Source organism: Pteropus medius, unplaced genomic scaffold (assembly GCF_902729225.1).
Source record: "Pteropus medius unplaced genomic scaffold, Ma_sr-lr_union100, whole genome shotgun sequence".
NCBI lineage: Eukaryota > Metazoa > Chordata > Mammalia > Chiroptera > Pteropodidae > Pteropus > Pteropus medius.
The window spans coordinates 32,211,200-32,227,047 of record NW_024354875.1 but is presented as its reverse complement, the minus strand read 5'-3'; the positions used below and the strand labels follow the sequence as shown (position 1 = coordinate 32,227,047).

Here is a 15,848-nt window from a genome sequence, read left to right as displayed (position 1 = left end):
GATGAATAATTTCTAACACTGTCCTCACAGAGCAGGTCACTTGTAGGTTACCAAAGTATCATCTAGCAGATTACTGATTTATAGAAGGAAAGATATCTGCCCATTGTAGAGATCTGGCAGTCACCACCTTTCCAAGAGATCTTAGAATCACTCATTGTTGGACAGACCAACATCATGTGCCTTCTGATTCAATGCAATATAACGTATACAGCATCATCTATCAAGTTATCTTACCAAAAAAAATTTATCCTAAATCTAATCCAGCTTTATACCTTCCAATTTATAAAAAGTATAGAGGGTAGGGGAACAAGTTACATACTACTAGAAGGAAATTAAAAAATCTAGAATGTAGATTTATCTAATTTGTCTTTCTATACAATGACTACTCTTCCAAATAAATCAATGGCATGGGGGGTAAAATTTCATGTTGGGGAAGAGAGACTGTTCTGGATAAAAAGAGATTAAAGAAACACTACAACCAAATACAATGCATGATCTTGGACTGGATTCTGGTTTAAGTAATTTTTTAAAGAAGTTATTGAAGACTTTCCAGGTCAACCAGAGAAATCAGAAAATTACATGATATCAAGGAATTACCATTAATTTTCTTAGGTGAGATAATGGTATTATGCTGTAGGTATAAAAATTTTTAAAAAGGGATTGTAAGCTGACAAGGTCCTTGCAATCTGTGAGGTCAACCAAGGGTTGCCTCACCTAAAAAAAAAAGAAAGAAAAAAAAAAAAGAAATCAAGAGAAACTCCTTAAAACCAATGCTATATACTTTTAAAAGGATTCGTTTAATATCCAATAAGTGAAGTTTTTATATTAGTCGTTATATTACAAATGAAAATTTGTTCACTGTACACCTTTGACCACACTGGGCATATTTCTAAAATGTTGTCCAAAAGCTCCTGGGATTTCATTCATTGAGAAGATATCAAGGGCTATGACAGAGATTAGAATGAAAGTTATCTCCTCAAAAGAAGGCTTTTAAGGTAAAAAGGCCTAGGCCTAGACCAAAGGAACAAACAGGGGCACAAAGAATAGAAGTTAGTCCTTTTAATAAATAAGAGACAAATGTGAGTTTCTATTCTCAAAAAAATTTTTTTCTAATATTTATGCAAGTATAGTAATTACTATGAAAGAAATAAAATCAAATCTCTAAATTTGCCTATTCAGGGCATTTCACCTAAATGAAATCATACAATATGTGGCTTTTTGTGTCTGTCTTCTTTTAATGTATTCTCAAAGGTTGTACTAAGTACTAGTAGCTCATTCCTTTTTGTGGCTGAATAATAGTCTACTGCATGGATATACCACATTTGCTTATCCATTCATCAGTTAGTAAACATTTGAGATGTTTCCACATTGGTGCTATTTTGAATAATGTGCTATTAACATTTGTGTACTGCAAGTTTTTGTGTAAACAATGTTGTATGCCGATACTGTATATGCTTTTCAGGAGCAGGTGTACACAAAATAATATGTTATTAACAATATTATTAGTTGTCACTTGAACGTTTACTGTGAGCCAGGCAATTTGCTAAAAATTTTATAAAAACTGTTCTAGTTAATCTTCACAAGAGCAATAAAACGTCTATGTTATATATGAATACAAAAAGGACTAATTTGCTCAAGGTTACAAAGTTGGTAAGTAGTGGGTTTAAGGCTGAATCAATCTGACATATATATATACATACATGAGAACATATACAAAGAACTTTCTCCTGGATATAACAAACATTAAACATTTTTAAGTCTTTACAATAAAGTTACGTCAGTAAAGATAGCAAGCAAGGTACCCAAATGTCGAGCAAAAGAATAAACTATATAAACATGAAATGATTTATATAATCATTAAACATTGTGTTGAGAAATATTGGGTGACAGAAAATGTTCACAGTGCAGTTAAGTGAACAGAACATGACATCATGACCACAATTTTACACAAGAGAAATAATATATATATATACTAGAAAAACTAGAAAGAAATATCCCAAATTATAATTCTGTATTATAATTATTTCTGTAGTACTTATTTTGGGTGGTGGAATTATGAGTACTTTAAATTTCTTATATTCTTCTGCACATTCCAAAATTCCTGCAAAATATGTAATATTTCCAAAGAGAAATATATGATATAAAAATCTGAAATAATTTTAAATAAGCACTAAAAATTTTCTTTCCAGGAAAATGTATGTAACTCAAATTTTTGGAGAAAAATGAAAGATCAGGACTTGGAATATTAAATAGCACCTTATTGCCAACATAGAGCATAGGACCTGCAATGAATCTGCTTTCTGGATATATGCCTATTGTTTCTACTCATATATGTAATTCCTGTATCTCCTAGTTCTCTGAATCACTTCTGTATATTTGGAAGGAAAGATGCATAAAAGATGCATTCTACATATGTCTTATTAGCCAAAAAGAAAATTAAGAAATCACTGAATCACATTAATTTAATCAATTTTAAAGTTTGTTGAATGAATACTTAAGCAATTAACATATGTACTACCCAATGACAGGTGCTCAGAATGCAGATATAAATGGGTTCCAGCGCTCAAGCAGCTTCAGAGATGCCATGATATATTCCTCATGGTATCTAATTGTATTTTGGACTATATCCAAGTTTATTCATAATCCTGTGTTCTTTAAATAACCGAAACCTTAGTGTTTTGGCCAACATATATTTTCCTGACCATGCTAAACTGAAAAATAAGGTTAATTATATTATTCTAAAATGCAAGGGTAAAGACAGGGCCCAGTGTGTTCCTGGCAACATCCCCATCAGCACCACCAGCCTGCAACATTAGAGGTCTTAACATTATAACATTCCTTAGACATTATCATAATTCCATCACATTCTTTATTTCAGTCAACTTTAGTCAAGTTCCTAGGTTATTCTTTATTACCTGGATACTCATCCCACACAGTAGCATAAAACTACTAATGTAAATGCCATTTCCCAACTCCCTGTGACCACTGTGAAACTTACAGGTCAATAATCACCAAAATTCTCCATACCCCCAACCTCTTCCTTAAATGTTCTATATCTTCTTGCTCTAATGAACAGCTCATGGATAAACGTGGCTGTCTCCCAACATACTGTTATTTCTCCCATGCTTAAGAAACTCTTGTTGCAATATTCATATCTAACAGAGTAGATGTCAATATAAGTCAAGATGAAGAACTAAAGAGGGGAATGAGATAGAGATCCCTTTATTACCAGAGATAAAGAAGGAACATTCTATATTGATAAAAGGGGTCAATTTATCAAGACGACACAAGTCTAAATTTGTATGTACCTAATACATGAAGCAAAAATTAACTGACGAAATAGACAAATCCACATTATAGTTGGGAGAATAAGCAGATAGAAATCAGCAAAAATTTAGAAGACTTGAACAATACTATTAAGCCTGTTGACACTTATAGAACCCTATATAAAACTGCATAATATAAATAATTTTCCAGTGCACCTAGGACAGTCACCAAAACAGACAATATACACTGGGCTATAAAACAATTCTCAATAAATTTAAAAGAACTGAAATAATCTGATATTGATGGAATTAAGTCAGAAATTAATAACAATACGATAGCTAACAAAGCCTCAAATATTTGGAAATTAAGCAGTGTTTTTCTGTATAACCCAGAGGTCAAAGAAGAAAACATAGGGGGATTAGAAAATATTTTCAATTGTGTAATAAAAATACAACATAACAGAATTAGTGGGATGCAACTGAATCAGTACTTTTATAATTTTACTGCTAGTATTAGAAAGGGAAACTTTAAAATCAATTACATAAGCATCTACCATAAGGGAGGTTTTTAAAAATAGCAAATAAAACTAATAAAGGAAATTATAAAAATTACTGGGAAATAAAGAATAGACAAACAACAGAGAAAAGCAATTACTGAAAAGATCAATAAGATAAACTCATAGGCAGAGTAATCAAGGGAAAAAAAAGAGCGAAAAACACAAATTACCAACATCTCCAAGAAGGGAATGTAGATTCTACAGTCATTAATAGGGCAATAGAGAAATACAATGAACAACATAGCTCCAAGAAAGTTAGATGAAATGGGCGATGTCCTTAAAAGACAAAAGTTACCAAAACTGACACAAGAAGAAACAGAAAATCAGAATAGTACTAAATCTATTAGATTTACAGTTAAAAATGTTCTACAAAGAATACTCAAAGCACACAAAGCTTTACTAGTAAATTCTATAGAACATTTAAAGAATACCAGTATTATGCAAACTCTTTCAAAAAATGGAGAAGAGACAGTTCCCAACTCATTTTATAAGTCCAACAAAACCCCAATACTAAACTAAAACTAAGATATACATGAAAAGAAACCACTCATAAACAAAGATGCAACAATTCTTAACAAAATATTACCAGGCAGAATCTCAAAATGTTGGAAAATAATACATTGGTATGTAACAGCGATTTAATACTTAAAAATCCATCAATGTAATTCACCACATTAACAGAATTAGAAAAATTATACGATCATCTCAATGGACTGAGAAAAAGGATTAGGCAGACTACAAAACTCATTCATGATAAAAATTCTTACCAAACTAGGAACAGAAAGAAACTACTTCAACCTGAAAAAGGGTACATATGAAATATCTACAACATCACACTTAACTGTGAAAGGTTCAATATTTTCCTGTTTCAACTGGGAATAGGCAAAGAGGTCCGTTCCACCACTTCCATTCAGCATTCTAATAGAGGTCCTATGCAGTGCAATCAGGCAAGAAAATGAAATTTAGGACATAAAGACTAAAAAGAACTAAAACTGACTTCATTAATAGGTGCTATGATTGTGTATGTAGATAATCCTAAGGAATCTACATGTAAAAAATGATTATAAGTGACTTTAGCAAGATTGCAGGGTACAAGACAATTACATGCACTGCAATTACACATTTACACACACAAAAAAAATTAGAAAAATACATTTTAAAACCATACCACTTTCAACAGCATTGAAAACAAAATACATAGATATATTCAGAGATAAATTTTTTAAAATATGTGCAAGACTGAAAACTTAAAACACTTTTAGAAGAACTAAATATGTCATGTTCATAGATTGAAAGGTTCAATATTAAGATAACAATTCTCCTCACATTTATAATTCAGTATAATTTCAATTAAAATCCCATAACTTTTTTCATAGAAATTAACAACCTGATTTGAAAATGTATATGAAAATGAAAAGTCAAGAATAGAGCAAAGACAGAGGACTCAGAGTGTCTGGTTTCAAGACCCACTAAAGTTACACTAATCATGACAGTATAACATTGGTAGAAGTAAAGACAGATCAATGGATGAAAACAGAATCCAGATACACAGCTACACTAATAAAGTAAATTTTTTTGTCAAAGGCACCAAAGCATTCAAACAAATCATAGTACTGGAACAAATGAATGTCCATACAGAACAAAGTGTGACTCCATTCCTCATACCATATACAAAAATCATTTGAGATGAATCATAGATTTAATTGTAAAACTACATGACTTTCGGAACAGAGAATATCTTCGTATTTCCCTGAGATAGGCAAAGATTTTAGGCAGGAATCAGGAAACACTAACAAATGAAAAAAAATTAGTAAATTGGACTTCGACAATATAAAAACTTATCAGAAGACACTGTTTAGAATATGAATAGGCAAGTCACAGACTGAGAGGAAAATATGCACAAAACATTTATCTGCACAAAAGATTCACATCCAGAAAATATAACGAACACCTACAACACAATAACAAAAAGACACTAACCAGTTAAAAATGGGCAAAATATTTGAACAGGCAATTCGCAAAAGGAGATATATAAATGGTCAATAAACACATAAAAAAATGCTTAATGACATTAGTCATCAGGTAAAGGCAGGTTAAAATTACAATGATATACCACTACATACCCACTAGAATGCCTAAAATTAAGAAAATTGACTCCAAATGTTCATGAAGACGTGGACTAATCAGAATTCTAATAAATATCTAGTGCAAGCATAAAAGAAACCAGTCTGGCAAGTATTTTATAAAGCTAAACATAAAGTTACCCTATGACCTAGCAAATCCACTTCTAGAAATTTATCCAAAATAAAATTACATGTCCTCAAAAGACTTGGACAATAACATTCTTAGCAGTTATTTGCAATAGCCCCAAACTAAAAATAATCAAAATGTTTCTGAATTGGTGAATAGTGATATATCCAACAAAATAGTATTCAGCAATAAAAAAGGAATGTACTGATATAGGCAACAAAAAGATGTACCTCAAAGACATGCAGAATGAACTAAGCCAGTCACAGAGTATATATATATAACTACATTTACATAAAGTTCTAAAACAGGCAGAACTAATTTTGGTGAAAGAAATCACAACAGCAATCACCTTGTGGGAAGCAGGGATTGAACAGGAAGGAGCAAAGTTCTGTCCACTGAGAAGGCCTGATCTCACTAATGTTAGAGCAAAAGCAATGAGCTCACCAGCTCACCTAGCAGATCTTAGCTTCAAAATACCATTTTCCAGTAAAAGAAACCAGGCTCCTTAGAGAAATGGCTGTTTCCAGAGCTGTGGCAGAGATAACAGATGAGCCTGGAACACTTTGTTCCAGAAAGTAATCAAAGTATTAAGTAATTGAATAATGAGGACACGTAAAGAAGCCAGCTTAAAGTAGGCTCTCACTAGCCAAGTTAGGGATGAGTACCAAAATAAATGATAGTAACAGGTTATAATCCAGTAAATAAAATATAAAATATATGAAAAATCTTCAAGTATAATGTCAAACTGGTAAGAGTGCAATGAGATGTGCACACTTCTGCGATATTCCTGACAAAGATGTATAACCTGAAATAAACCATGAGCAAACATATGAGACAAACTCGAAATGAGAGACACTGTACAAAATAAAGTCTGTAATCTTCACAAGTGTCCAGGTCATCAAAGCCAAAAAAAAAAAGACAATTATTCCAGTCTGAAGGAGACAAAAGAGACAAACCAAATGTAAGCCCTGATTCTAAACTGGATTGCTTTGCTATAAAAGGTATTTTGGGACAACTGGGGAAACTTGAATGGAATTTGGATGGTGATAATGTACTGATATTAATTTCCTAATTTTGATGGTTAAATTCTGGTTATATTGGATAATGTTCTTGTTTATTAGAAATATACACCAAAGTATTTGTGGTGATGGTGCATCAAATCGGCGATTTATTTTCAAATAGTTCAGGGGAAAAAAGGTCTTTGTATTTATAGTTCCAACTTTTCTGTAAGTTTGTAATTGTTTCAAAAACAAAACAAAACAAAAAGGAATGTAACCCAGCAGATCTGCTGCATGTCTCAACCTACCTAAATAAGTTTTAAGTTAAAATTTTGAAAAGCAGCTATTTTGGGGGGGACCCACAAACCTCAATGAATAATACACTTCGTACGTGTCCATTTCACTTTATGTAAATCGTATGTCACTTTTTAAAAAATTAAAATGTTATCTAACTTTACCTCATCTCTTCTTCTAGCTACCTTGTTTCTCAATTCCACTTTACAGCAAAACTCTTCAAAAACAGCCTATACTCCATTTCTCTATTCTCCTTTTAATTAACTACTATAAAGTAGATCCTATAACCCCAACACTTCTCTTGAAAAAATATATCATCAAATAACCATATTCTAGTAGTTCTCGTTACTAGAACTACCAGCAACATTTGACCAATTACTTCCTCCTTCTTTGAATACTTTCCTCATTTGGCTTCCAGATACTTCATCCTCCCAAGCTATCTTCTTCGGTCATGATGGCTTCCTTAATGTTCCCTGAACATGTCCAGCATACTCAGCCTGGTACACTCTTCCTTGAGCTATCTACATGGCTTACAGATTCACTTTTTAGTATCTACTCAAATGTCACCTTAGCAGTAGGACATGATCGCCCTATATTTTTGCCATAACACATATCACAATTTCTCATGTGTTTGTCTGTTTTTCATAGTCAGAAAGTAAGTTCTATGAAGAGAGGGCTATTTGTATGCTGTTCTATTTCCAGTGCCCAGGTAAGTGTCTACCACATAGGACAGCTAAATAAGTGCTGAAAAAACTTAAAATATAAAGATTATCTCAGTAGAAGTAATACATCCTGTATCTACAAAATAGCTTATATGGCTTTTTAGAAGAATTTAAAACTGAACACAAGAGAGGAGTAAGGGCAAATAAAACACACTGCATAAGAAAAGACAGGAATGAGAAAGTACAAGGAAACAACACAAAAGTGAGATGACAAAAGCAACAATAAATATAAAGGAGATAAACTGACTAGATAAAAAAATTATACCATCAAATCTAAATACGTTGTCAATAAAAGATACACCTAAAAGGAATGAAAGTTAAAAGAAATGGAAGGGTAAAAAACGTATCATGCACACCACAAAACCTGAAAATGCGATCTAAATTTTATTAAGGCAAAAAAAAAAAAAAGCATTAAATGGCAGAAGAGGAACGCTTCATTACGATTAAGGTGAATTCCTTCAAGTTTCAGAGGAACAGATAAATCTATTTACCTCAATCTATAGGTCAATCTAAAACTGGTGAGGGTGAGAGTAGTAAAACGAGAAGGCCATGAGAAGTCATAAAGAATACAAAAAAGCTGACCACCTCCCATAAAAAGAAAGCACAAAGAAGAAATACAGACCAATCCCATTTATAAATGATAATATGTAAAAATACTTAAATAACATAAAAGTTTTCATTGATAGGTTAAAATATATCAAGGTATTCATTTTAGAAATGCAAGTATGGTTCAAAATCTAAAGATCTAATAATAAAATCTACTAAATATTATCTACTATAGATATCGTATATAACAGTATAATCAAAATTATTTCCATGGAAACCAAAGTACCACATGATAAACTCTAATATGCATGTTTGAATAAAAACTCTGCAAAACAAAATAAAACACTCTTCAATGTGATAAGCCAAGATCACGTTTAGAGAAGGACTACTAGAACTATTCTTGTTAAATCAAGAAATGACTGCTATCATTTTTTAACCCTGTTCTGAAAGTGCTAGCCAATGTGAAGAGAACAAAATAAAAAGCATATATATTGAAAAGAAAGTAAATTTACTAAAATATTCAGATGCTATAATTGCATGCCTGAGAAAAAGAAAATAGATAAGGGGTCAAATATATGGAGACAGAAGGAAATTTAACTTTGGGTGGTGAACACAATGCAATATACATGTGCATATTATTTGTAACTTGAAACCTATGTAATTTTAACAACCAATGTCACCACAATAAATTTAATAATAATAAAAAAGAAAATCAGCTGAAATCACTCCCCCAAACAGTAAGAGACTCCAGTAAGAGAATCATCAGTTTTTAAAATATATTAAAAACTATATGTAAATAAAATATATTAAAAAATAGCAAAACAACCCAATTAAAAAATAAGGCAAAGGAATACGAACAGTCACGTCTACAAAGAAGACATACAAATGGCTAACAAACACATGAAAAGATGCTCAACATCATTTGTCATTTAGGGAAATGCAAACCAAAACCACAATAAGATAAATAAAATGTTTTAACTTCTACATAACAAACTCACCAAAGTCAAAACTATGAAATAAATATTTACAACATATGACAAAAAAGGGCTGATTTTCTTAGAATATAAAGGATATACTTTTCTTAGAAAAATCAATTTTAATTATCAAATCAAAAGATGGTTAAAAACACAGTTTAAAAAAAAAAAGCCCAGAAAATAACAATGTTGTGGAGAAACTGAAATCTTAGTGTATTGTTGGTGGAAATGCAAAAGGAAGCAGCCACTATGGAAAACAGTATGAAGATTCCTCAAAAAATTAAGATTAGTCTACAGTCATGCTACCCGGAACAAGCCCGATCCTGTCTGATCTCAGATGCTAAGCAGGGTCAAGCCTGGTTAGTACTTGGATGGGAGACCACCTAGGAAGATCAGGTGCTGTAGGCATAAAAAATAAGGAATTGTAAGGGGACAAGGTCCTTGCAATCTGTGAGGTCAACCAAGGGTTGCCTAGCCTAAAAAAAAAAAAAGAAAAAAATGAGGATTAGAGTAACCATATGATCCAGCAAGGCCACTTCTGGGTATACATCCAAAAGAATTCAAAGCGGCATCTCAAAGAAATATTTGCTAACCATATTCATAGCACCCTTATTCACAATAGCTAAGAGGTAGAAGAACCCCAAATATCCATCAACAATAAATGGATAAATAAAAGACAGTATATACATATACAATGGAATATTATTCAGCCTTAAAAGGAAATCTTGTCACGTGCTACAAAATGGATGAACTTTGAGGACATCATGCTAAATAAGCCAGTCACAAAAAAACAAATATGATTCTACTCATATGAGGTATCAACAGTAGTCAAATTCTACAAAGTAAAATAGTGGCTGCCAAAGGTTGGAGGGAAAGGAAATAAGGAGTTGTTAATGGGTATACAGCTTCAATTTTGCAAGAAGAAAAAGTTCTGAAGATCCTGCTGCACAACAATGTGAATATAATAATCAACACTATTGAATTGTACACTTAAAAATGGTAAAGATGGTAAATTTTATGTTATGTACTTTTCACTAGAATTTTTTTAAAAGTCTGTTGTGGGGAAAATGCAGTCAATAAGACATAAATATGGCCAAAAGGAATGCAGTCGATAAGACATAAATATGGCCAAAAGTCTGTTGTGGGGAGAATGCAGTCAATAAGACATAAATATGGCCAAAAGGAAGAAAGAAAAGCTGCTGAATCTAATAGACAAAATACAAATTAAAACAAGAAACCATATTTCACCCATCAGAAGGGAAGGGCAGGATGCTTTTTTTTTTAAAATAATATGAAACACTGACCAGGGTAGAGTTAAGAATATCTCATAAAATTCTGGTGTAAGCATAGGTACTTTTTTGGAAGGTAATTTGTCAATAGCTACTAAAATATATGCTCACATTCCTTGGATTTGGCACAGTGGTTTTCAAACAGGAGCAATTTTACTCATTATCCTTGGGGATACTGGTAATGTCACAAGACATTTTTGATTGTTGCAAATGGAGAATAATGTTACTGTCATCTAGTAAGTGGAGACTAGGGATGCTGGTAAATATCCTACAATGCATAGAATAACAAAGAACTACCTAACCCAAAGAATTATCTAACCCAAAAAGTCAATAGTACCGAAGTTGAGAAACTCTGATCCAGCATTTCAAATTCTAGTCACACATTCCATCGAACACTCACACAAGTGGATTAAATAAACACAAGAATATTTATTAGAGAATTATTTTTAACAGCAAGGGAGAAGCAATCCCCCAAAAGGAAATACTTAAATAAGTTATGATATAGTCATAGAGTATTATGTAACTGAAAGAATAAGGTCGATCCCTACGTAGTTACAGAGAATGACATTTAAGACATTGTTAAGCTAAACAACAAAACAGCCTAACAACAGGATCCTGGTTTTAGAAAAATAATGTCTGTATAAGGAATAAAATGTCTGCACAAGGATTTCTGAAAAAAATAATTAAACTGCTTTATTGAGGTATAATTTATATACCATGAAATTCACTTACTTAAGAGTATAATTCAATAATTTTTAAATTTAAAATTATGTAACCATTGCTATAGTCTAACTTTAAAATGTTCCATGGCCCCCAAAAGAAATCTCATGCTCATTTGAAGTCATTCTCCATTCTCACCCTCAGGCCCAGGCAACCAATAATCAATCTACTTTCTGTCTCTATGGATTTGGAATCATACAAATGGAATACAAATGGAATCATACAGTATGTGGGGTTTTTTGGAGCGGGGAGGTGGTCTGGTTTCTTTCACTTAGACTGTTTCTGAGGTTCATCCATGTTGTAGCATTTCAACACCTTCATTCCTTTTTATTGTTAAATAGTATTCCATCATATACATACCATACTTTATCCGTTTACCAGTCGATGGATATCTGGGTTGTGACTAATGCTGCTATGAACACTCATGTATGAGTTTTTGTATGGACATTTGTTTTTATTTCTCTTGGGTAGATACCTAGGAATAGAATTGCTGGGTCATATAATAAATTCATGTTTCTAACTTTTCAAGAACCTGCCAAATGGTTTTCCAAAGTAATTGTATCATTATGTTCCCATCAGCATTTTATGACTTTTTCACGTCCTCATCAACACATTATTATTTTTAAAAGGAAAAAACTAAAGATAAATATATTTTTTAAGATAAATATTTTTAAGAGACTGAGATCACTTGTTCCTGTCACTTTTTGCCACACTGTACTTCCTGTATATAAACTCTGCCACCTCTCAAACACCTACCCACTCCATGACATAAATCAAGAATGAATAAAATCTGAATGTGTTCAATAAATGCAGAAACTATATTTACATAAACTACACTTATATAAAATTCTACTTCAAATTTAAAAAGACTATATATATACACACACACACACACGCACAGAGTACATACACAATAGCACTTAAAAATGGCACACATACCTAATTTTAGTTCAATTGCTGTATTGGTGTTACATTTGTATTCTGCCAGTTTCTTCTCCACTGCACTCTTATATTCAACCAAAAATTTCTCCATAGCACCAAATCCTAAGAGAAAAGGTTTTTAAAAGGTCAGGTTGGAAATGGTTTAAACTATCAAACCAAAAATAGGGTTCTTATTAGTAGTGACATAAAGGTAAGATTTAAAGCATTTTAATAGATCATAAAAGTACAGGTTGTTCTGCATATACTCCTAAATAAATGTAGAGTATGAATGCCTCATTATAAAACAGACAAAACATCATTTCTGAGATTAAGACTTACAAGCTAGGCTTGCTTTACTTAAATGAGTAAACCTGAAAATTAACATGACAGACTACTGACATTTCTGAACACTTAATACTAATATAAATTACCTGCTAGAATTTATACCTATGTAGCCTTTTTTAAAGAAATGTAAAAAGAAAGCCACTGCTCCAAGAAATAAAGTGAGAATGTCCCTTGATAATTACAATAGCAATTCATTTCTAATACTGAAAAAATTCTCCCATTTCTAATACTTCCAGACCAACTATTAAAAAACCATCAACTGATAATGCATAGATTATCTCAGAAAGGATACACAAGAAACTGGTAACCATGGTTACCTCAAGGCGAAGAGAAGGAATGCGGACAGGGTTAGAAAGAGAAAATTTTCACTGTATTAAAGTTTTTTTTTTTATCCCTACTATCTGTGCATAAAATTACAAACTATTCCAGGACTACTGGAATAACCAAATTGTTTTACAACGTGGCTAATCATCAATATATAACAAATAATTAACAATGGAAGAATCATTATTAAGAGGAACTTTCAAGCAAAGATAACGATCTGACAAATTACATAAAAATTAGTAAAAAAATTCAGGAGAAAAAGTCGTGAGCAGAAAATGGGTACAATCATACGACATAAACTTCAATAAGTGGTTAATACACACACACACACACACACACACACACACACAAAATGGGGAAACACGAGGGAATATAAATTATTCAGAGTCAGAATAATCCTGCATTCAAATCCAGTCATTTATTTACTAGCCTTTTTCCCATTTAGAAAAAATAAAAGTGCAGCTCACAAAGGAATGCTACATTTTCTAGGATTTTACATTTTCAGTGATCCAACTACTAAAAATAGAATGCTATAAATGGAATGTCTTTTGTTTTCAAAGACTATTGATATAGTAGAGCAATGGAAAAATAAATAATAATAAAAGCAAGATATTTCATGACAAACTTTGGGTGTAAAGTTAGGACTGTAATTCACAAGTTATCTTGGGGCAAATGGGAAAAGGGCTAGATATGTGAACTAGAGCACATTACTTCTCTGATCCTAATCTAAAAAACAGATAATACAACCCACTTCGAGGAATTATGTGTAATCTAAGCAACAAAACTTAACTTGTGAAATCATACATTAGCTTAATCCTCACAATTCCATAAAACAAGCAGATACTATATCAGCCCCATTTCATAGTTAAAATCTCAGGCTTAAAAAGAAGTTTATTTCTTTAAGGGCACCCAACTACTAAATGGTGGAACTGAGGTTTGAATTCAGGTGTAATTCTTACAATATGTACATCGTATGCAATGCATATGTCCCCAAGATCCTACAGCTCTTCCTTACACATCTGTAAGACTCTTGATATAGCCTGTCTATCTAGCACATCCATAAAAGTGTAATGAGACTACTATGAAGGCACCGGGAAAAGAGAAAAATAGAAATTGTCCATCATGTCAAAAGATATGCAATTAGGAAAAAAGAGTATATACTCACATCAAAACAGTCTTAATACACGTACAAAATTATAGCACTTATTACTTATTAAATGTAAACTGAAGACTCAACGAAGAGAGCAGAATAGAATGACCACAAGAGAATTATATCGTAGTTGACACACTCTAAAAGTTTAGATGAAGGAAGAATGTGAGAACTTTTTTCTCAAAAGAAATCTAAACAGATCCTAGGAATACTAAAATGTGAGAGATAAAGGAGACGACTATGAAATCAGTAAAGATTCAAGTGAGAGCCCTCAAGTTCAGGGCAAGGCAGCAACGCGCTAGCTCTTAAATTGACGGTAGTGGAAGGTGGAGGAGATCGGGAAGAGGAGGAGGATCTGAGTATTAAAATCAGCTGGCGGGAACAGAAATAGACTAGTGTAGCTGAGGCTGTAGTGGGCAAAAGGAACGAGAAGAGAAACAGGCCTCAAAGCACCTGGCACCTTACAAACCCAGATCGCGATGCTTTTTCCCGGCCTCTTCGTCCCTCACGCAGGGGCCAAGTTCTTCGCTGAAGGCGCAGAACCCGGAGCAGTTGGGGGCGGGGGCACGAACCTCTGCCGACAAGGAGATGCGCTCAGAGCTCCGCACTTCCAGGTTGAAATAGGCCTTCTGGAACCGAGGCTAGAGGCCGAAAGTTTCAGGCGTGGACTGTCACCACCGTCCAGGCGTTCTTTCTCAAACCTGCCCGCCCCCTCCCCCTGGTAAACTTTTCCCGGGAACTTACCCGCCATTTCCGAGCTGTGAGCACCCGCGGCCGAGGAAGGACGAATCAACCCGCGCGCTCCCTGGCCGGAAGTGAGCGCACTGTCTCACGCATTTCCGCCGCCCACCAATGAGAGGAGGAGGTTCGAGGCGCGGAGTGGCGGAAGCAGCACAAGAGGCGGGGCTAACACCGCCGGGAATGCTCCGACCGTTGCCTAGGCACGGCGAGTGTTGTCAGCCGCTTTGCAGGCCCGAATTGGAGGCGGAGGCCGCAAAAAGGGTTCTTCTGATGTTGAGACGCTCCCTAACCCTGGGAGAGAGTTTCTTTGGGGGTGATTTGAATAATATAGATACCTTATGGCTGTTTTCCCCGATAGCGATGTTTTGGAGACTAATAGAAAAACTTTCTTCTTGGCCTGGATGGTAGATCTAAACACCTGAACCCTAGCTTGAAATGTGGGAATTGAGTTGCAGTTACAGGAGAAATTTTCACTTATTTTATTTGTTTCTATTTTTGCTGTATTTGCTAATTCTTGCTTAACATCGTTTTTCTTCTTTGTTTTTTAACATACAATGCTATATCAATTTAGGTAGTCGGCTTTCACTCTTAAGGTTACTTGGCAACCAGTTAGTGCACCGAAATTGTTACTTAATACTTCCTGCGACCTGATCTGGTCCTACAGGTCTCAAGTCCTAACCTGAACCACATCACAGGATGTTACCTCTTTTGGGCCATTGGGCTTGTTGATATTTAGTAACTGTTGAAACTA

General features: G+C 33.6%; 1 protein-coding gene and 1 pseudogene across 9 annotated transcripts in view; one reads left to right on the top strand and one right to left on the bottom strand.

The window, feature by feature from the left end:
* The window catches only part of HAT1 (histone acetyltransferase 1), a 43,309-nt gene extending 28,117 nt beyond the window's left edge, over nt 1-15,192 (bottom strand). Inside the window, exons 1-3 of one of the 9 annotated variants that reach the window (XM_039856038.1) lie at nt 15,101-15,185; nt 14,817-14,997; nt 12,556-12,660 (exon numbers count right to left, since the gene is read on the bottom strand). In XM_039856038.1, coding sequence (XP_039711972.1) covers nt 12,556-12,649 — 94 coding nt within the window. In that variant the 5' untranslated portion in view covers nt 12,650-12,660; nt 14,817-14,997; nt 15,101-15,185. The other 8 variants (XM_039856041.1, XM_039856034.1, XM_039856039.1 and 5 more) reach the window with 8 other exon arrangements.
* LOC120597358 (uncharacterized) lies at nt 9,897-10,015 on the top strand (annotated as a pseudogene).
* Nucleotides 15,193-15,848: the final 656 nt, after the last annotated feature.